Raw genomic sequence first — 22,023 nt, 5'->3', positions numbered from 1 at the left:
AATAAAATATATTTTTTAAACTATAAAAAATAAATGTGTTAAAAAAAAAAACAAAAAAACACAAACACGTTATTTCCCACGCTGGCTCGTGCAGACCCTCCCCTCTGGAGGGTTTTCCGTCTCCCCGTTCACTGGGCAGCAGGAAAGGGAGGGTGCAGAGCCGCACTCAGAGAATGAAGACGGCGTCCGAGGACCACCCGGCTCCACGCTCTTCCCCGGCGGCTACAGCCTGGCCGCGAGGGCCCATCCGCATGTAGAATCTGGCCGCGATCCGCTCCCTGGCTTCCTGGCTGCAAATCCTGGACGCGATCCAGCCGCGGAGAACCGGCGGAGCGAGCCCAGCGATCACGCGAGCCGGGCCGCCCTGCACGCCCCGGACACGCGGCGGCCGCCCCTCGGCCAGGCGCGCAGCAGCCCGGCGGCGCCCTCCCGGGCGGTCCCCGGCCTGAGCCCCAGGAGCAGGGGGAGGGACCGGAAGTAGTCTCTGTCCCCTGGTTGCTAAGAGACGGGGTTTCCCGCAACCCAAACAGAGGTTCTACGCCTTCTTTTCTCCCTTTCTCCGCTTCGGCTTTTCCGAATTCCGAATCCCGCCATCATGTCGGACCAAGAAATTGACATCCTGCGGAGCACCTTCCCCTCCTACATGGCCGAGGGCGAGCGGCTCTACCTCTGCGGGGAGTTCTCCAAAGCTGCCACCAGCTTCAGCAACGTGAGTGGCGCTCCGGCCCTCTCCACCGCCCATCGCCGCTCTGGATGCCTGATGAGCCTGGATAGCTCTATCGTTTCTAGTCACTGGCTCCTGATGGATGCACCCCAGGGACAGATAAGCCCCTGCTGGGCCATTTTCTACTAGTTTCTACCTGCGTTCTACCTGATCCTTAATAACTATTCTGACCTCTTCTACTTTCTTTCAAAATAATATTTTTATTGACTTCAGAGAGGAAGGGGGGATTGAGAGAGAGAAGTCAATGATGAGAGAGAACCATTGATTGGCTGCCTCCAGCACATTCTCTATTAGGAATCGAGCCCCTAACCCCAGTCATGTACCCTGACCAGGAATCAAACTGTGACCTGATTCATAGGTCGATGCTCAACCACTGAGCCATGCCAATCGGGCTTCTACTTTTTTTAAATCAAATGTTTCGCCATTTATTGGCCGCCTCCTACAGAGCAGGCCCAAGTCCGCCAGTGGGCTGGGAGACTTCCTGCCGAACTGAAGTCTCAGTTGCTTGTGGAAGGTGGTCAGTAAATAACTAACAGTGTCCTACATAACCTTAGTATGAATTGCTCCACCCACCCTCAGGGGATTGGTGCTGTCTTAGGACACCAGGTACCCTGCTAAGTGCAGCCTAAGCCTGTGGGGATGTACTGTTATTATACAATTTTAAAGATAAGGAAACTGATGAAGAAGTTGGGTAACACATTCATGATTACTGAACTAGCAAGTGTCAGAGGAAGGCTCCAACCCCAGGCCCTCAGGCTCCAGCTCTGAGGTGCTGTCCACCAGAGGATACTGCCTCCCAAGTAAGCCATTAGGTGTTTTTATGACAATTTATTTCACAACACACAGCCTCTTCTTATTCCGAATGGAGTGGCAGAATAGCTGTCATTAACCAGTCCCGAAACTCCCCCTAAAGTCAAGCTTCTCACCTGCTGCCCAGAATCTTCCATCCCTCCCATCACTGAAGACTTGACATGTTTGACCAGTTGGGCCGACAGTTGATTTCAGGGGCCCTGCCTCCATCCCTTCCCTTCTCCTTTTGGTTCTATCTAATCCTGGGGAAGCTCAGGCAGAGAGAAATGAATACCCTGAAGGAAGATAGCTTTGATTGAGAAGTGGCTTCCCGCCCCCCCTTAAGAAATAAAGTTAGCTACTTCCTCTTCCTGGAAAAGGGGGAAAGTCTTAGAAAGGTATGGATATACACTGAGTGGCCAGATTATTATGATCTCTGAATGCATAATAATCTGGCCACTCAGTGTATATCCTATATAATAAAAGGCTAATATGCAAATTGTCTCCTCGACCAGGAGTTCAACCAGCAGGCAGGCCAGCCAACCGCCCATGTCTCCTCCCCCTGGCCAGGCTAGCCAGACCCCACCCAAGCACGAATTCATGCACCAGGCCTCTAACACACACACACACACACACACACACACACACACACACTGAGTGGCCAGATCATTATGCATTCAGAGATCATAATAACCTGGCCACTCAATTTAGTCTGATACCCCAGGAATGACAATATACCACAGACTATGGTAATGATCTCAAACAGAAGAAATGAGGACATAGGGAGTAGGGGAAGAGTTCTGCTCCCACTTTAGGGCTAAAATCATAGTTTCAGTTTTGCTGGCATTTTCATCTTAATCACCCGAAATAGAGATTCATTCACAACAAGCTATACAAAAAAAAAGAGAACTGGTGGGAGGGATAACTCCATTTGCAGATTGTCCTAAAATCCATTTTGTTAGCCTGCAGAGTGCTTAGCCTCTGGAATGTATTTTGAGCCTGCTTGTGCAGCCATTGCAGATTTGTGGTTGAATCTGGTATGCACCAAACATCCTAAGATTGCATTGTCTGAGTGAACTGGAGGCATCCCAGACACGCAGGGAAACTATATATCCACAGAGAAGTATATTCTTACACCTCAACCCATGGCTTCCCCAATAGCTTGTGATTCGACTTTAAGATGAGCCGCTTGCAGATAATGGAGTTGACTAAGCAAATATTGATAATAGGCTGCTTTTTGTCTGGTAAGATCCAAAGACCTGTTTGGTACCCCAAGGAGTCCCCTTGGAACTCTGGCAAGAAGGTTTGGGCTGCCATTGCCAATCTGGCTTCTACCTTGCCCTGCCTGGTACCTGCCGACCCGTGTGGTTCCTTTCTCAGGCTCTTCACCTTCAGAATGGAGACAAGAACTGCCTGGTTGCCCGCTCCAAGTGCTTCCTGAAGATGGGAGAGTTAGAGAAGTCCCTGAAGGATGCTGAGGACTCACTCCAGGGTGACCCCACTTTCTGCAAGGTGACTGTCAGGGTGGAGAACTCCAACCTGCTTTCGCAGCACCCTCTGGCTGGAAGTGGTAGAAGAACCACCAGCCAGGCTGTCTAGAGTCTGATGCCATTTTCTCTTTCTGGATAGGCCACTTGCCTAGCTCCCTGCCTTGGTATCCCAACCTTGACCCCAACCCAAGCCCCCTCTGTTCCACCACACCCGAATTCTGTAATGGCTTGTCTGTCCACCTTGATCTGACTTCCTCTCATTTCAGGGCATTTTGCAAAAGGCGGAGACCCTGTACACCATGGGAGACTTTGAGTTTGCCTTGGTGTTCTATCATCGAGGCTATAAGCTGCGGCCTGATCGGGAATTCAAAGTCGGAATTCAGAAAGCCCAGGAAGCCATCAACAACTCAGTGGGAAGTGAGTGGCAGTGGGACCTGTGCCCTTCTCCAGGAAGTCGGTTTGGAAGGCCTGAGGGCCTTAGGTGACCACCAGGAGGCCTACAGGGAGTCCCAGGCTTGGATTTGGCTGCTGCTGATTTTGCTGAATATAAGGAACCGTTCACAGGGAGGACCAATCCCCAATTCACCACACTGAGCACTGCAGAGTCTGGTTATCCTCAATGCCAGATAAGAAGGGCTGTCTTCCTCCAGTCATGTGAATATGCCTGTCTTTGGCCTGGTATCCTGGGGTTGCATGGAGTCCCGAGTCTAGTCTTCCCTAGACTCTGGCTTCTGCCCTTACCACCTGCGCACCAAGAACTGGCCTTGTGTTGGGGGAGAAGGAAGGAGAGAGAGAGCGTGCCAGTGGGATGGCTGGGTGTGGAAGTGGATGGCATGGAGAACTCCCTTTGTCTGGAGATCTGGCTGCCACGGCCCCGGGCTAGCAGGGGCTGCCTGGCCTCCTACAAGAGCATTACACAAAACACCATGGACTGTTTGCCTGCCAGGCCAGGTCACAGCCAGCATTGCAACAATACCCCCCACCCCCCTGCCAAAGGCAGCCATTTCCACATAAAAATATGGATAGGCCACACTGGAGGTCTGGCCAACCTGAGCCCCAGCTTCTGTCCTTACAGCTCCTTCTTCGATTAAGCTGGAGAACAAAGGAGACCTATCCTTCCTAAGCAAGCAGGCTGAGGTAAGGCCCTGGTCCTGATGCTACAAACCGTTCAGGGAAGAGGTCACGTGGACCTGAGGCGCACAAGTCTTTGTGGCCCTGTTGCCCGGAAACTAGCTCCTACCCACCCCAGGCAGCCATGGGGGTCTGCCCCAGCTCCACCGGGGTCCTGACAGTCCAGCTATTCCTGGGGCAGAAACACTCCGTGGGTTTCGGGTCCTGGAGGAAGAGTTTGGGGTCACAGAGTCCGGGCCCCTGGATGCTCTGTGCGCCTTGCTGAGGCTCTGCCGGGTGCTGCTCTGTCTCCCCAGAATATGAAAGCCCTGCAGAAGCCGCACCCCCTGAAACAGACCTCCTACTACCCCAAGGCCGAGTCCAAGCGGAGGGGCTCGGTCAAGAGCGAGAAGACGATCCGCCAGCTCCTCGGCGAGCTCTATGTGGATAAGGAGTACCTGGAGAAGCTCCTGCTGGACGAAGGTCTCAGGCGCTTTGTTTGCTGCAGGGAACGGGGCAGAGCGGAGCTGGAGTGGATGCATAACGCCCGAGGCAGAGGCAGACTCTGTCATATTGGCCAACTCGTTCCTATGGGCAGGCTTTCCTCTCATCTTACAGATGAGGAAACTGAGGCACAGAAAGGTTAAGTCACCTAAGGTCATGCCTAGGTAGGCAGTTACAGAGCTCTCAGATTTGGGTCCAGGAAGTTCAAGTTCAGATCCAGTGCCCTTGAGCGCTGTGGTGTCCTGGGAGGGAACTCCAAAGATTTGGGCTCCTCTACCACTGTGTCCCTGAAGGGGACGTCCCCTTGGCCTTCAGGAAGGACAAAGGACAAAGAACTCCAGCTGGAAAGCGCTAGGAGGGGAATCTGAGGACATTGATACTAGAATGCCCCACACCTCATCCGGTACAACCCTTCCTTTTATTTATTTTTTTATTTAAAAAAATTGTTTTTATTGATTTCAGAGAGGCAGGGAGAGGGAGAGAGAGATAGAAACATCAATGATGAGCCCTGACCGGTTTGGCTCAGTGGATAGAGCATTGGCCTGCAGACTGAAGGGTCCTAGGTTCGGTTCTGGTCAAGGGCATGTACCTTGGTTGTGGGCACATCCCCAGTAGGGAGTGTGCAAGAGGCAGCTGATAGATGTTTCTCTCTCATCGATGTTTCTAACTATCTCTCTCCTTTCCTCTCTGTGAAAGATCAATAAAATATATTTTTTTAAAAAAAGAAAGAAACATCATGATGAGAAAGAATCATTGATCTGCTGCCTCCTGCACGCCCCCCACTGTGGATCAAGCCCACAACCCAGGCATGTGCTGGAAGTCAGTCGAACCATGACTTCCTGGTTCATAGGTTGACACTCAACCACTGAGCCATGCGGCCGGGCCAACCCTTCCTTTTAGAAATAAGAAAAAAAAGAGACCCTGAATGGGGAATAACTTGTTCAGGTTGACAAGCAAGTTAATGGCGGAGTTGAAGCCAGAGTCCATGATCTTTCGAACCCGCTGGGCTGGCAGTGACAGGACATAGGACGGAGCCTTGCAATGAAAGAATGCCTCACATAAACAGCGGGACGGGAGTCTTCCGTTAGCCGATGAGCCTACGCAGGGCTCACCCTTGAATCAAAGATCTTTTCCCCAGAGCTGACTGCCCAGGCCTCTGCAGGGTTCCTTGCAGGTCTGTTCCAGGGGCGGCTCTTTGCTGGCTCATCTCCAGTGCTTCCCCCCCACAGAGGAGCTTCTGTGGAGACAAGGGGGCCTCATTACTCCACTGGGCCTTGCAGCTCTGCTACCAGCTTTCACCTCTGCTCAGGCGGCGGCCAGGACCTGGCACACCCCTCCAGCTCCCAGCTCGCACTGGGGAATCACCGGGCACTGGCAACCTGGGCCAGGCTGTGCGTTGCGATGGTCTCTGCGTGAAATGGGGGAGCCCGGGAAGCTGGGGGCCACCCGTCAGCAGCCCCTTCTGTTAGTTTCCTCATATACCTCCTCTAAGGTGAGCAGACGTCCCGCTTTTGGCGGGACAGTCCCGATTTTGAACAATTTGTCCCGTGTCCCGCGGCGTTTTAAAAAAGTCCAAAAGATTCTTTCCAAAAATCAGGACTTTTTAAAAAATGCCTTGGGACGCGGGACAAATTGTTCAAAAGCGGGACTGTCCCGCCAAAAGCGGGGCGTCTGTTCACCTTAACCTTGCCGTAGGGGCCCATGCACGGAAGCTCTGTACCGCGGGGAAGCCGGAGAGGGGAGGCTCTGGCCTCATCTGGGCCCAGATGGACCCCCTCTGCCACCTGTGGGCTCTGGCTTTGCTCACTGTTTCTGCAGCTCCAGGCAGACCCCTCCCCCCCCACCCCCCCCACCCCCACAGGGCCCCGGAGCAGGGACGCAGAGCCGCAAGGAGGTGGCTCCTCAGATGCCCGTTCCGGTTGGTTCTCCCCATGCCCTTCCCCGCAGACCTGATCAAAGGCACCATCAAGCACGGCCTGACCGTGGAGGACCTCATTATGAACGGCATCAACTACCTGGACTCCCGCAGCAACTTCTGGAGGCAGCAGAAGCCCATCTACGCCCGGGAGCGCGACCGGAAGCTGATGCAGGAGCAGTGGCTGCGCAACCGCAAACGCCGCCCCTCGCAGACGGCCCGCTACATCCTCAAGAGCCTGGAGGACATTGACATGTGTGGGTGCTGCTCTCAGAGGGACGGGGACGGGCCCCGGGCTTCCCTGGGCTGTGGATGGCGTCTGGGGGGCCTGGGGGGCCTCCCCTGGGTCCACATCCCTCTTCCCTCCCCAGTGCTGACCAGCGGCAGCGCCGAAGGGAGCCTGCAGAAGGCCGAGAAGGTGCTGAAGAAGGTGCTGGAATGGAACAAAGAGGAGGTGCCCAACAAGGACGAGCTGGTCGGGAACCTGTACAGCTGCATCGGGAACGCCCAGATCGAGCTGGGCCAGATGGTCGCCGCCCTGCAGAGCCACCGGAAGGACCTGGAGATCGCCAAGGAATAGTGAGTGCCCGGGCCGAGGCCGGGGCCTGCAGAGGCGCTGGGCTGGGCCTGTGTGTCTGGGCCTCCTGCCAGGGCTGCTGGTGGCTCCACTCCCGTCTCCTGCCCAGCATGCCCGGGAGAGGCGGGGGGCGGGGGGAGGAGCCTGGGGGCGCAGAAGGAGGAGCCACCTGCCCAGGACTGAGGGTAAGGGGCTGAAGGAGACTGTAGGCCTTCTTGCCACCAAGGAGAAGGCACTGGCCCACAACTCGAAAAAGCTCCCAGCGGCCTGGCCCATCGGGTATTTTCATTCTGACACCGTGTCAGCAAGCCTTCCTCAAGCCCAGGCAAACAGAGGCCGCTCTCGCTGGGAACACGGCAAAGCCCAGACACGAGGGCCATTTCCCTGCAGGCGGGAACGGGGAGGGATATGGCTCACAGGTTACCATGGTGATAAGGGTGGTGAAGGAAAAGCCGGGGACCCGTGCCAGGAGCCCTTGGCGGGGCCCGTGGCAGGGCACGGAGGCAGGTGGGAGGGTGCCTGAGGCTGGCCAGCACAGGGTGTTGCCAGGGGGAGAGGGGGCCAGAGGAGGCTGGACCGAGGGGGCGGGGATCAGATCCAACCAGGCCCTCGCAGACCATGGTGCTGACCAGGTGCCTGGGCTCTGGAGTGCGGCCGACCTGAGCTTCGGAATTGTGTCTGCAAGCTGGGACCTTGGACAAGGCCCCTAACTGCTCTCAGCCTCAGGAGGACACAGCAATAGCCCCGCCTGAGCGGATGGGCGGGAGGACAGGGTGCAGAGTGCACATGGGGACCACTGTCACAGCAACATCAGCTCCCCCAGGAACCAGCTCTTCCAGCCTATGGCCGCTCAGGGGGGCCATGGCTTCCAGGGCACCTGGTGTGAACCTTTGGAGTCATCTGTGGCTTTCTCCTCCCCCCTCAGTCCTAAGTCCCTGTCAGCCTCCCGTCATCCTGTTTCCCGGCTCTCCCTACCTCCAGCTGCTCCCACACATCACCTCCAGCCTCTGCTTTTCATCTCTCCACCCTCCTTCCCTTGCTGACAGCAGGCCTCGGTCCCTCATTGCCCTCAGATGGAAAGCAAACACCTCTGCTTGGTACTCAAGGCCCTCTGATGTCAGCCCTCCATCTGGGCCAAACTGGACTTCCAGGACAGTCACTCCTGCCTCCTGCCGGCGCCTTCTCCCTGGTGGGCGCCCTGGGAGCCCTCCACTCCCGACTCATTCTCACCTGCTGTGCTTGCTGAGCAGGAGTATCACAGAAGTGGGGGAAGGGGGGGCAGACAGCTTTGGAGACATACCTGAGTTTGACTTCTGGCTCAGGCTGTGTGGACTTGCTTAAACCTCAGTTTCCTAATCTCTAGTGAAGGCATAATAATACCAGTTCACAGGGATTATGAGAATTAAATGACATGTATCGACAGTAAGCCATTTGGACCCAACCCTAGCCCAGGCCCTAAAGGCATTCACAATCTCTATTCTGGCAGAACTCCCTCCCAAGCCCCAGACCCGCACAGCCAACGGATTCCAGAGCATTTCCACTTGGATGTCCCACAGGAACCCCCAAAAGAACATGCCCCGACTGGAGCCCCGTGTGTCCCCCCAAACCTCGTGCTCCGGGGCTCCCTGTCTGTGAGGATGTCGTCTTTGGCCCCCCAGTTTCCAAGAAGGAGCCCAGGCGGCTCTCCACACACCTCCCTGCTCACGCTCAGCGGCCCGGGCCCTGTCCGCGCTGCCTCTTCCCTCTGCTTCCCTCCCACGCTCAGTCCGGACCCTCCTCGCTTCGTGCCTGTTTTCTCAGACCTGGATTTCCTGCTGCCCAGCTGGCTCTTCTGTGCAAAACAAACCCAACGACCAGATCGAGTGCAGGTGCCCGGCTCTGTGCCCTGCCTCAGCTGGCTGGTCTCTCTTGACCCAGCCAGCACCTCCAGCTTTCCACCTGCTAGTCACTGAGCAGGAGCACCTCCTTCACCAGCCCTTTCTCCATCGACGCTCTCCTACCCCTTCTTCACAAGGTCATCAAGAGCCTTCCGGAAAGCCTTCCTGCGCCCCAGGGGTGACTTGGAAACCCCTCCCCTGTGTGCTCTCCCCACACTCCCCGGCCCCCTGTCTGCACTGAGACTCTGGGCTGGGCTGTCTTACATTCCCTGTCTCTCCCAGCACCTGCCACGAACGGGCAGGCAGGAAATGCATGCCAAGTGGCTGGGTAAACAGAGCGCTCCTTAAACAAAGTCAGTTCCTTTTTGACATCCGCCAAGGCCTCAGTCTTAACTCGTGAGCACCGTGTGCCCGGGGGCTCCCTCGCTCTACACTGCCACGCCCCTCCCTCTTGGCCCCAAGGTCCATCCTTCTTGTAGGTGCAGCTCGAACCCCAACTTGCTTCAGGAGCTTCTTAGTGGCCCCAGCCCTCATTTCTTCCTTCCGATGCTCTACAGACGGTTTGAATGCATGCTTTCTCATGACGGTTATTGACAGCGTATTATATATTATTGTTACGGATACATGGACGTATTGCAACTCATTCATTCATTCATCACACAACAGAGCACCCACTTTAGAAGGGGAGGCTGAGCCGAACCGGTTTGGCTCAGTGAATAGAGCGTTGGCCTGCGGACTGAAAGGTCCCAGGTTTGATTCCTGTCAAGGGCATGTGCATTGGTTGCGGGCACATCTCCAGTAGGTGTGCAAGAGGCAGCTGATCGATGTTTCTCTCTCATCGATTTTTCTACCTCTCTATCCCTCTCCCTTTCTCTCTGTAAAAAAATCAACAAAATATATTTTTAAAAAAAGAAAACAAAAGAAGGGGAGGCTGAGGTGCTGGGAGAGCAGCGGGTGCAACGTGTGGCCAAGATCGCAAGGAGAGAGGCAGTGTCAGCCCTGCTGGGGGCCGAGGAGGCCTCAGAGAGGACGGGGTGTCAGCACGAGGAGAGGAGAAGGCGGGAGAGGGGCACCCGGACAGAGGGTCCCGGCAGGGTTGGAGGGTCGGGGAACTGCGGGAAGTGTGCAGGTTATACTGGTAAGACTGGTGCAGTTGTGGGCAGGGCCTCCCGCCCTCCAGAGGCTGTAGGGGAGAACACAGCGTCCAGAGCGGCATTCATTGCACTCCTTGGCTCCTGGCCCCTTCCTCCAGGGTCAAAGCCAAGGGCACAGTGTCACGCTTCAGTTCTGCATGTGTATTAACAGGAATGGGGTGACAGACATAGGATACACTCCTATACTCTTTTTAACCTACTGATGTTTCATTCACAAAAATTGCCAGTGCTGAGCCACTGACAACGTGCAGACTGCTTCCCACGTTTGTTATTATAAACAGAGCCTTAGCAAGTGTTCTTGCCACACGATCTTCCTGAGGAAAGTTCCAGAAGAGGAGTTGCTAGATCGAAGGGGCAGCTTTGCTAAGCTGTTGACTGTCGGCCCCCCAGGAAGGTCCCGGTAGTGTTCATTCTCAGCTCTGGAGCGTGAGCGGCCCCGTGCGTGCCCCTGCCGGCCTGCGTGTGTCCCTCCCCTGGACCCTGAGTCCCGGGGCCCCTGTCTCCGCCTTCCTTTCCGCTTCCACACGGCCTACAACGCCCGACTGCTAGCGAACAACCTGTCATCCTTCTCCCCCTCAGTGACCTTCCTGACGCCAAGTCCAGGGCCCTTGACAACATCGGCAGGGTTTTTGCCAGAGTGGGGAAATTCCAGCAAGCCATCGACACGTGAGTGACCGAGGACGGCCCCCTCCCCCCCTCGGGGCCAGGCTCCCACCCTCACACCCGACTCCCAGCCTGGGGCCAGGATGCCAGGGACCGGGGCATCGGAAGACCTGGGTTTGGGCCCTGGCTCTGCTAGGCGGCCTCAGGAAAGCCACTCTGTAAGCTCAGGGGCTCATCCGTTAAATTAATTAATAGATTAGAATCAGCATTTTCTCAGAAGGTCCCCAGGAACAAGAATCACCTTGAGCATTTGTTAGGGGTGTGAATTACAGGTTCGGTTTGGAGCTCAGGGATCGGTTTATTTTTTATTAAAACTTTAAGATATATATTTTTATTAATTTCAGCGAGGAAGGGAGAGGGAGCAAAACATCAATGATGACAGAGAATCATTGATCGGCTGCCTCCTGCATGCCACCTACTGGGTATAGAGCCCACAACCCAGGCATGTGCCCTTGACCAGAATCAAACCTGGGACCCCTCGGCCCTGGCTGATGCTCTATCCACTGAGCCAACTGGTTAGGGCTATTCTTTTCTTTCTTTCTTTCTTTCTTTCTTTCTTTCTTTCTTTCTTTCTTTCTTAAGTATTTTTATTGATTTCAGAGTGAGAGAGAGACAGAAACATCAGTGATGAGAGAGAATCATTGGTCAGCTGCCTCCTACATAGCTCACACTGGGGACGGAGCCCACAACCTTGGCATGTGCCCTGACTGGGAATTGAACTGTGACGACTTCTTCTTCTTCTTCTTCTTCTTTTAAAAAAATATATTTTATTGATTTTGTACAGAGAGGAAGGGAGAGAGATAGTTACAGTAGAAACATCGATGAGAGAGAGTCATCAATCAATCAGCTGCCTCTTGCACACCCCCTACTGGGGATGTGCCCGCAACCAAGGTACATGCCCTTGACCAGAATCGAACCTGGGACCCTTCAGTCCCCAAGCCGACGCTCTATCCATTGAGCCAAGCCGGTCCTGGCTGAACTATGACTTCTTGATTCTTAGGTCGACACTCAACCACTGAGCCAACCCAGCCGGGCAAGAATATTCTTAAACGTTATTTTTATGTTATTTCAAATGATACTTTGTAATCATTATTTGCTACTGTTTGTATCAAGTTTGATCTCATAGATTTTCCAAAACAGTGTTGGAAGCTTTAAAAAATGGTACTGCTTATCAGTCCTGCTCCTTATCGAAGAAGGAAGAACGGGTGGATGGAGGGGCAGTTCCAATTCTGCCCCCAGCAGGAGGCCGTGACCTCCTGTGGCCACGTGCGGGGTGGGGAGGGGAGGGTTAGAGTGGAAGGAGCTGACCTGGCTCTTCACCCTCAGGTGGGAGGAGAAGATCCCTCTGGCGAAAACCACTCTGGAGAAGACCTGGCTGTTCCATGAGATCGGCCGCTGCTACCTGGAGCTGGACCAGCCCTTGGAGGCCCAGAGCTACGGCGAGAAGTCCCAGCAGTGCGCCGAGGAGGAAGGGGACATCGAGTGGCAGCTGAACGCCAGCGTGCTGGTGGCACAGGCACAAGGTATGGGCTCAGGCCGGACACCCTACCTCCCCAGCACGCAGGCCCCGCTGCACGCCTGGGCCGGGAACCCTGTGGCCAAACCTTCCATCCCAGGGTGCTGCTGCCCAGGTGAGTTCTGATTCTGAGAGGGGACCGACCCCTCCCTTTGACCAGGGTTAGTGCCTCCTTTGGGCCAAGCTCAGTGAGGGCTGAGGGCGTCCTGAGAGCTGCCCCGGCTCAGCCCAGCGGCAGACCAGCACAGCGCCGGGTCCTCATCACAACAGCGCCACCTGGTGTCGCCTCGGTGCTCTTTACATTACCATTCTTATATGTAATCACTCTGCAGCTAATGACTTCTGCGCATGGGCCACGAAGTTTCTCAATCGTACTGTTCGTGCACGCCCACACGTGGTGTTAAGACCATCGGAAAACACAGATATTTACATTACGATTCATAACAGTAGCTAAATTATAGTTATGAAGCAGCAACGAAAATAATTTTATGGTTGGGGGACACCACAACATGAGGAACTGTATTCAAGGGTGGCAGCTTTAGAAAGGTTGAGAACCACTGACCTAGAGAGTTGGTGTAAAGAATAAAGTAATAGCCGAAACCGGTTTGGCTCAGTGGATAGAGCGTCGGCCTGCGGACTGAAAGGTTCCGGGTTTGATTCCGGTCAAGGGCACGTGCCTTGGTTGCGGGCACATCCCCTGTAGGGAGTGTGCAGGAGGCAGCTGATCAATGATTCTCTCTCATCGATGTTTCTAACTCTCTATCCCTCTCCCTTCCTCTCTGTAAAAAATCAATAAAATATATATTAAAAAAAAAAGAATAAAGTAATATGTAAGTGAGCAAGCACTGAGAACACTCAGGAAGTACTAATCTCTTCCTTCCTGTCCTCTCGTTAACTTCTCATAAGTGTCTCTCATAGAGAACGTTGCAGGCCTTGGAAAAACCTAAATTTATGGCTCAACCAAAATGTAGGTATAGATCTCCATCCTCTTAAAAAAATTTTTTTAAAATTGATTTTAGAGAGGAAGGAAGAGGGAGAGATAGAAACATCAATGATGAGAGGAAATCATTGATCGGCTGCCTCCTACACGACCCTTACTGGTGATCAAGCCAGCAACCCAGGCCTGTGCCCTGATTGGGATCGAACTATGACCTCTTGATTCATGGGCCGAGGCTCAACCATTGAGCCACACTGGCCGGGGTCTGCAAAGTTCTTTAAAAAATCGAGTGAATATTTTAAAAATACAGATGTCCTCTTTGGAACCATCTAGAGATGGGACGGGATGGAGTTGTGGGCCCCTGACCTGGAGACACATGATGTGGGCACAGGCCCCTTCCCTCACTGACCCCTTCGCATGGCGGAGACCCATGGCTCAGGCCGCCAGGTCCTGTCCTTCGAGGGGGGCGGCCCAGGAAAGCCAGGGGAAGGGGCTGCCTCCGGCTCACACAAGCTCCCACCTGCCCCGGGAGGGCCAGCCAGGCCAGCGCTCCTGAGGGAGGCCGGCCCTGCAGGGCAGCGCCCCCCGCAGCCCCAGTGTCACACCACCCACCTGTGTGTGCCTCCCCGTGCTCCAGTGAAGCTGAAGAACTTCGAGTCGGCCGTGAACAACTTCGAGAAGGCGCTGGAGAAAGCGAAGCTGGTGCACAACAACGAGGCGCAGCACGCCATCCTCAGCGTGAGCCTCTCCCGGCGGGGGGCGGGGGGGGGGGGCGGGGGGGGCGGGGCGGGCCTGCCCTCAGCCTTCCTGCCACTGCAGGGCCCGGGCCAGGCCGGGCACTGCCTTCCAACGTCTGCCACTGCCGTCCGTTCCTATAGCAACCCACACACAGTGCTTTTCAAATAAACAAAAAAAAAATGGAAAGGCAGGTTTTACAAAACATATTTACCTTTTACTCTGGACGCTGACAGTCCTTATCCTGTTTTATTTTTCATTTTCTTTTTGTTGCTGTTGATCCTCACCTGAGGATATTTTTCTTTTTTTTTTAAATATATTTTATTGATTTTTTTTTTTTTTAATATAGAGAAAGGGAGAGAGATAGTTAGAAACATCAATCAGCTGCCTCCTTCACACCCCCCACTGGGGATGTGCCTGCAACCAAGGTACATGCCCTTGACTGGAGCCGAACCTGGGACCCTTGAGTCTGCAGGCTGATGCTCTATCCTCTGAGCCAAATGGGTTAGGGAAAGAGGATATTTTCCCATTGAATTTTAGAGAGAGTGGAAGGAAGGGGGAGAGACAGAGAGAAACATCCATGTGAGACACACCCTCATCAGCTGCCTCCCACATGGGCCCGGACCAGGGCCGAGCATGGAGCCCGCAACTGAGGTACAGAATCGAACCCGGGACCCTTCAGTCCAAGGGCCGACACTCTGTCCTTCGACCAGAATCAAACCCGGGACCCTTCAGTCTGAGGGCCGGCGCTCTGTCCACTGAGCCAAACCGGCCAGGACTTATTTTTTTCTTCTTTTTTTATTTAATGCTGGCGGACACCTAAAACGATTTTAGAACAAAACCCCAGCCTCCCCCAGGAGACCACGAGAAAGGCCGTGTGGTTGCCTCACCCACTCGCCTGCACCTGCGCTGCACAGCAGGCTGCCACCAGCACGTGCGGGCGTTTAAGGGAACGTGACCGACCGGAAAGTTACAGCTAACGTTCAGCTTCAGTCTCCCTGGCCCCATCTCAGTGCTGCACAGCCACCCTGGCTGCGGAGCCACGGAGGGCAGGCCTCGCGCAGTCCCACCCCGGCTGCCATGGGGCCGTGCGGGCCTGGCCGCGGCCTCAGGAGCAGACACACAGCGGGGGCCGCTGAGGCAGGTGGGCAGCCTCAGGAGGGTCAGCACGCTCACCTCGCAGACGCACAGGCGGCGGAGTGTGACTCGGCTGGCCACCTCCCTTCCTCCCTCCCTCCCTCCGGCGGCCCAGCAGGCTGCCGCCCCTCAGCTGTCCCATGTCCGAGTTCCAGAGCCACCACCAGCACGCAGTTGGACGCAGGAGGCATCAGCTGGAGTGAATGAAGCAGGCCCTCCTGGGGGAGCTTGCCCAGTTGTTGGAAGAGGCCGTCTGCATAACTGGGGGGACGGGGAGGCAGCGGGAGCCGCCGTGGAGGTGTGCAGGCACTCAGGAAAGGGAGCAGGGGCCCTGGGAAGGGACACCCTGAAATGCTGCCGATGCAGTTAGAGGTGGACCTCCAGGTGGTTTTTTTTGTTTTGTTTTGTTTTTAAATATATTTTATTGATTTTTTACAGAGAGGAAGGGAGAGGGATAGAAAGCTAGAAACATCGATGAGAGAGAAACAACGACCAGCTGCCTCTTGCACACCCCCTACCGGGGATGTGCCCGCAACCAATGTACATGCCCTTGGCCGGAATCGAACCTGGAACCTTTCAGTCCGCAGACCGACGCTCTACCCCTGAGCCAAACCGATTTCGGCTCCTGGTGGTTTTTTTGTTTGTTTGTTTTTAGAATAGGTATATATTTTTTAAAAATATATTTTATTGATTTTTTTTTACAGAGAGTAAGAGAAAGGGATAGAGAGTTAGAAACATCGATGAGAGAGAATCATCCATCAGCTGCCTCCTGCACACCCCCTACTGGGAACGTGCCCGCAACCAAGGCACATGCCCTTGACGGGAATCGAACCTGGGACCTTTCAGTCCGAAGGCCAAAGCTCTATCCACGGAGCCAAACCGGTTTCACTCCTGGTGGTTTTGAAGGACAGGAAGGCAGGGGTGGCCAGGCCGCAGGCACGGAGGCTGTGGGTGCTGAGCGCTGTGTGGGAGGCCGGAAAGGAGACCCGGGCCTGGGTGCAGGAGTCGGGCCACGTTAGCAGAAGGATTCGGGGCAGAGAACCTGCAGGGCAGTTGGTGGTGGACCAGCCTGGGCTTGAAGGTCTAGGAACCACAAAGGAGCCACTGGCCCCCTTGGGCTTTAGGGGGTGAGACCATCGTTTGTGAGGACCGCGGTGGAACCGTATTTGCCCTGTCACGGGGGAGACGTCGCTCCCAAGCAGACCCTGCCCAAGGGCGGTCCGCGCCTGCTTCCTGGCCCAGGGCGACTCCGGCCTGTCGCCTTCTCTGTCGACCGGGGGTGGCTCCCTGAACATGCCTTCCCTTCGAACCCGGCCCCCAGAGGGGGCGCGCTCCCCTTCACAGGCCCAGCCATCTGCTCCTCAGTTGGCACACGTGGTCTCCCCCAACGAACCCTCTTCCGCACAATCACCCTGAGAATGGTGGGGGACAGATGGCATGGCGATTGAATTCAGGGCCTTGCAGGTGGACTCTTTCAATCCCTGGGCAAGCCTGGGATGTCCAGTCCAAAGGTGACAGCCCTGGTCCTGGCCCTCAGGAAACACACCCTTTCTGTGTGTGACAGTGCAGTGGGGCCCCGGGCATTCAGAGTGAGAGAGCCCGCCAGCTGGGAGGCGGCGCTGGGGCTTTCCCATCAAGGAGGGTTCCGGGTCAGCCTGAGGACGGAGCATGATTTTGAAAGATTGAGAGGCAGAGAGAAGTGTCTGTGGGGCCTAACAGCCCCACGGCCCTCAGTGACCCAGGACCAGGCTCCTGTCCCTTTACCCAGGCATCCCCGGGCAGGAAGGCGGGCAGAGGGTGCAGACGCGCATCTGGGCCTGGTGGTCAGTCATTCAGTAGATGGTGCTCAGTGCCTGCTGGTGCTCCCCCCACCCACCCCCATGCAAGTCATGAGGAAGAAGGCGGAGCCTGCCCTCGAGATGTGCACAGGCTGAGCGGCAGGCCCCCCCCCCCCCGCCCCCAGGCCCACACCGCCCTGAGTCTGAGTTCCCTCGGTGGCTTTGCCGACCTGCTGCAGGCTTAGGCACCTGCACCGTGTCTTTGCATTGGCCGAAGCCAAAGGAATCTTTGTAAAAAGGCGGAAACTGGTAGGTACACACACACTTCCCAAATACACGCCTAGGCCCTGCAGTCACGTCTCTCCTGCCACTTCGCCTGGGTATTTCCAAGTCCCTGTGTCTCTACGAATCGAATCGCCAGGCAGGAGCTTCAGAGGAGCCGGGAGCAAAGGAGGGGGCGGGGTTAGTGCCAAGCCCTGCTTCCTGGGTTGGGTGAAAGGGGAAGTGTAGGTGCCAAATAGGGGTTATGAGAGTTCACTGGCTCCTCTACCACTCACAGGCGTTGGATGAGGCCAACAAGGGCATCGTCGATGAGCTGAAGAAGACGAACTACAGGGATATGTTCAAAGAGAAGAAAGAGAAAGGTGAGTCCCTGGAGCGCCCGAGGCAGCGGCTTCAGAACGGTCCCTCTTCGTCTCTCTGTCAGCCCGGCAGCTGGTCCCGCGCAGAGCACTGCCTACGAGCATTCTGACTCCAGTGCCACCCGCGCCCCGGCCTTCTGCTGGGGCTGTAGAGGGAGGCGATCCAGCCCTTTGTGGGCTGCGGTCTGAGCCCATCGTCTGCCTGGAAAGCCCATTTCTGTATTTCTCCAATTAATTGATCAAGAATTTGCTGAGCACGGGTCACATGCCAGTGAGGTGTGAGACGTGGGGGAGACAGGCTCAGCCCGGAGCCCAGGGGGACAGCCAGACAATTGGCGTTGTCCCTGACCGGGCTCCTGCAGGCAGCGCTGACCTGGAGGAACGCTGTGCCCTGAGCACAGGCCAAGCACAAGGGGAAGAATGGTCTGCTTCAGGCTCCAGACGAGGCCCGAGGCTTCTCCAGGTGCATGCTGGGAGAGGGAGGGCATTTCTGGCGGGAACAGCAGGAGCAAAAACAGAGGCAGGACGACAGCTACTTACACGTGTGGGGCCCTTCCTGTGTGCCAGGCACGGGGATGGGCACCGCATTCAGTCCTCACCACCCTGGGAGGCAGGTACCGTTTGGGGGCAGTAGAGGCTGAGGGAAGCTCAGAGCCACACTGTCCCCCGCTCCGAGGAGCTGCTCTTTGGGACCAACGTGGGGAGAGGAGGTGATGGAGCAGGGAGGAGGGAGCAGGGAGCAGAGGGTCAGAGGTTAGGCTCCGGTGCAGAGACGCAGACCGACCTGCTTTCGCACATGCTTCCTCCCAAGGCCTCGGGGAGTGCAGAGGCCTTTCCTGGCTCCGAGAGGCTCTCGAAGGAAGTGAGGGAGGAGGAGGGGCTTGGGCTCCAGGCCCCCGGGCCTGCCTGAGCCATCAGGGTGGACCCCAGAGGGGATGGGTGACAGAAACTGATCTCTACTCAGTGCTTCCTCTTCTCGGGGCTTTATACACCAGGTCCTGATGCTGGTCCTGCGGGGACACTATCAAATCAGCATTACTATTTGCTGGATTTGATGGATGACACGGAGGCAGAGGGGGCGAGGCTCACAGTGGTTTCTGCCTCGGGAAGCCTGGCTCCAGACCCAGGCTTTAGCCACGGTCTGCGCTGTCCCTGGCAGTGCCCTGCCTGCCCCTCAGTGGTGCCCTGGCCCTATCGCAGTTACTCTGTGCAGCCAAGAGGACAGAGCCACCTCCAGGCACCATGGCGAAGCCCTTCTGACCCAGGCATGGTGATGGGGATCCGGATGTGGGGTTCTCGGGCACCTGAGCAGCCCTTTATCAGTCAGCATCTGCCGCATGGTGGCTGGATCCCCTCAGAGCGGCTCAGCCTCCCCACATGGCCTCGGAGCTGCTTTCAGAAGCCACAGGAGCAGGAGAGGGGAAGGGACACACCTGGGAAACGGCAGGGGCTCCGGGCAGCCTCCCTCACGCTGCCTTTGCTGACCTGGGCAGGCCAGGGGCCGGGAAGGTGTCCTCAGCCGGGCAGGGCATTTCCCTCCTGGAACAGCAGGTGGCAGCATTGCCTATGTTTTCACCCCCAAACAGCAGGTGGCAGCCCTTTCCCAGCTGTGACCTAGGCACCTACGAGGGGCTCCCAGGAAGAGAATGGGGGGGCGACCCAGGAGGAAATGGGTGACTGTTCTCTGTCACTGGTTCAAAACAAGGAGCGAGGATCCCTCTGGTTGTAAAGGGCTCTCTCCAGCTGAACTTGCTGCTGGCAGTCTGTGTCTATGTGTCCAGGGAACCTCCCAACACATGGCACAATCTGCTTCCCAGGGACAGAGACATGCGGAATGGGGTGCTGGAGAAAAGACCCCTACTGTCCTGCCCCAGTGCCCATGCTGTTTCCTGTAGGGAAAGAGAGTGTGCTGTGGGGGCAGACTGTCCTGGGTTCGAATTCTGGCTCCCCACTCATGCGCAGTGTGATCGTGGTGTGTGGTCGATGCCTCTTTATCGATCTCCGGTCCCTTGACTGCAGACTCGCATCAATGACGCGCTATGCACTTTCACGACCCTGTGCACTTACCGTCGGATGGTACGGCCTGTGCCGCTCACACCGCTCCTGTCTCTCTGTGTGGAAAGAAGTGCTTCTTTAAAAAAATAATAAAATAAAAAAAAATAAAAAATATATATATATATAATTTAAAAAAATATATATTTTATTGATTTTTCACAGAGAGGAGGAGAGAGAGATAGAGAGCTAAAAACGACGATGAGAGAGAAACATCGAACAGCTGCCTCTTGCACACCCCCTACCAGGGATGTGCCCGCAACCAATGTATATGCCCTTGATCAGAATCGAACCTGGGACCGTTCAGTCCGCAGACTGACGCTCTACCACTGAGCCAAACTGGTTTCGGCAAGAAGTGCTTCTTTTAAAAGCACAGGCCACCACAGGCTGGGGTCCACCCGGGCCCCGAGAAGGACACATTCACGTTTACCTTTCTCTCTTCCTTTCCAGAAGAGGCTGCTGCCATGGATAAAGCAAAAGCAATGGTGAGGGGGAAGGAAAGACTGAGGAGGAGAGAGGAGCCCGAGAAGGTGATGAAGCAGTGGGAGAGGGACCGTGATGAGGCGGAGAGGGAGACCTCGGATGAGGACGAGCTGTCTGACGGAGATGGTCGGACCGTCACGGCGATGGGACAGGAGGTGAATGGGAAGAGAGGAGTGGAAATAAAAATCTCCTCCATAAGAGATCTGGGAGCCATGGGGAAGGATTCGAGAGATGCCATGAAGAAACAGTCCAGAGAACCAGGCGGAAGTTCGGAAGGAGCAGGTGAGGAAGTGGGTGAGGAAGTGGGTGAGGAACTGGGCAAACGGGAATTGAGAGAAATCTACAGGCGGCCTTCCGATCTGGACCAGAACCCCAAAGAAGAATTAATAAAAGCCGGGTCCAAAGAGGAAGAGGAGAGTCTCTCAGAAGCCGAAAGAAGAGGGTCGGAAGGAACGGGGGACGTAGACCTGGGAGAGACGGAGACGGAAAGTGCTGAAGTAAAGGAAAAAGATGAAAAGGAAGACGATTGAAGCCCTTGTTCGTAGGCTTTAGGGTCCCGAGGCTGGGGTTCACAGGGACCCGGGGATCTTATTAAAGTAGACGTTCGCATTGAGGTTTTTGAATAGCTCACTTCTGCCTTTTTCTGATAACTGTTTTCTTAAATAGATACCTTTCACGCGTACAAACCCTGAGTCTTTCATTGCCTCCGTGCCCCCCTTCGCCCCCATTCGCAGAGCGGACTTGGAGAATGAATGACCAGGCACGGGGACTACTTCCCAGGCAGAGCTCTGACCTGCCCTTGACTGGGTGAGAAACAAGGCCTGACCCAGAGTGTGAGCAAGGTGTGGCGTGTGGCCCTCTCCCCCAGACCCTGACAAAGCCCTTGTGGGAGGAAGAGGAAGGTGCGAAGGAAGTGTCAGCGGGGTGAGGACACAGGTGAGCTGTATGAATCAGGACGGCTTCAGCGGGGAGGACAGAGGAAGGCCTGGGAGTAGAGGCATGTCTGCCCAGCCGCTGTCTATGGGCTCGTTTGGCTGAGTACCTGCTTTGTGCAGCGCATGGTGGGAGGCTCTCTGGAAGAAATAATGATGGGGGCAGCCTCGACCATCACTCAGGGAGGGAGACCTACCTGTAAACCCCTAAGCCCTGGGAGCAGAATGAATGAATGCTGGTACTGGTAGGGGCATTGTGCTCTAGGAGACTAGAGGAAGGAACACAGGTCCTACCCCCAAACAGGAAGTAACGGTTGTATGGTGCTGGTGCTGCCGCCTCCGTTGGCAGTCACGTCAGTCAGACCTGAGCCAGAGCGTGATCAGGATGTGAAGCTGGTCCTATCCCCCAGGCCCTGTCCAAAGACCTTACAGGAAACAGAAAGAGAAAGAGAAAGGTGCTAAGAAGTACCTTTGTTTCCTCCTCTGTGGAATGGCACCTGCCTCAGGGGTTGCTGTGGGATTATGGTATACTGAAAGCTCTCCACCATCTACCCAAGCTTTCAGCGTCTGCACAGAGGAAGTGGGGGCTGAGCAGCTGCCTCGGAGGATGAATTACAATTTCACTGCTGTTACCCTTTGTCCCTTTAGCTACTACCATCCTGGTTCTGTCTCCAACAGCTCCCCGCAGGGTGGGGCTGAATGTAGACGGGGACAGGGCCTGGCCTCGGGGGAAGCAAGGGAGGCATTTCAGCTGCCACATTTCACGGGGTGCCAACAACTCAGCAAGCGAGATACACAGCATTTTAATGCAATATTGTAAAAAAAAAAAAAAAAAAATTTAACGCAACAACCCATGATGAATAAGACATCAGCCTTTTCTGTAAAGACGGCATCCCACCTGGCACTTGCAAGACCCTGCTTCCCCTCCCCGCATCCTGATCTTGGCGCGGGCCTGGGAAAGGGTGACTGCTTTCCTCTTTAAAGACTTTCTTATGAACCCCTACAAGAA

The 22,023-nt window shown here is 55.5% G+C and overlaps 1 protein-coding gene across 1 annotated transcript; it reads left to right on the top strand.

Moving 5' to 3' along the window:
- Positions 1-436: 436 nt before the first annotated feature.
- ODAD4 (outer dynein arm docking complex subunit 4) lies at positions 437-21,010 on the top strand. Its single transcript, XM_036451526.2, has 12 exons — positions 437-709; positions 2,894-3,025; positions 3,270-3,420; positions 4,079-4,140; positions 4,431-4,596; positions 6,565-6,789; positions 6,904-7,111; positions 10,720-10,806; positions 12,130-12,326; positions 13,894-13,994; positions 17,466-17,550; positions 20,050-21,010. The coding sequence occupies exons 1-12, from the start codon at positions 596-598 to the stop codon at positions 20,610-20,612; spliced, it is 2,091 nt and encodes a 696-aa protein (XP_036307419.1). The 5' UTR covers positions 437-595; the 3' UTR covers positions 20,613-21,010.
- Positions 21,011-22,023: the final 1,013 nt, after the last annotated feature.

The sequence above is a fragment of the Pipistrellus kuhlii genome, unplaced genomic scaffold (assembly GCF_014108245.1).
Source record: "Pipistrellus kuhlii isolate mPipKuh1 unplaced genomic scaffold, mPipKuh1.p scaffold_m20_p_22, whole genome shotgun sequence".
Lineage (NCBI taxonomy): Eukaryota > Metazoa > Chordata > Mammalia > Chiroptera > Vespertilionidae > Pipistrellus > Pipistrellus kuhlii.
This window is presented reverse-complemented; position numbering and strand designations above follow the sequence as displayed.

Excerpts from the sequence above, each read along its gene's own strand:
- ODAD4 (XM_036451526.2), top strand. The coding sequence starts at position 596 with ATGTCGGACCAAGAAATTGACATCCTGCGGAGCACCTTCCCCTCCTAC. Across the intron at positions 4,597-6,564 it reads GAAGCTCCTGCTGGACGAAG|ACCTGATCAAAGGCACCATC; the intron begins GTCTCAGGCGCT and ends CCTTCCCCGCAG. Across the intron at positions 13,995-17,465 it reads CGCAGCACGCCATCCTCAGC|GCGTTGGATGAGGCCAACAA; the intron begins GTGAGCCTCTCC and ends TACCACTCACAG.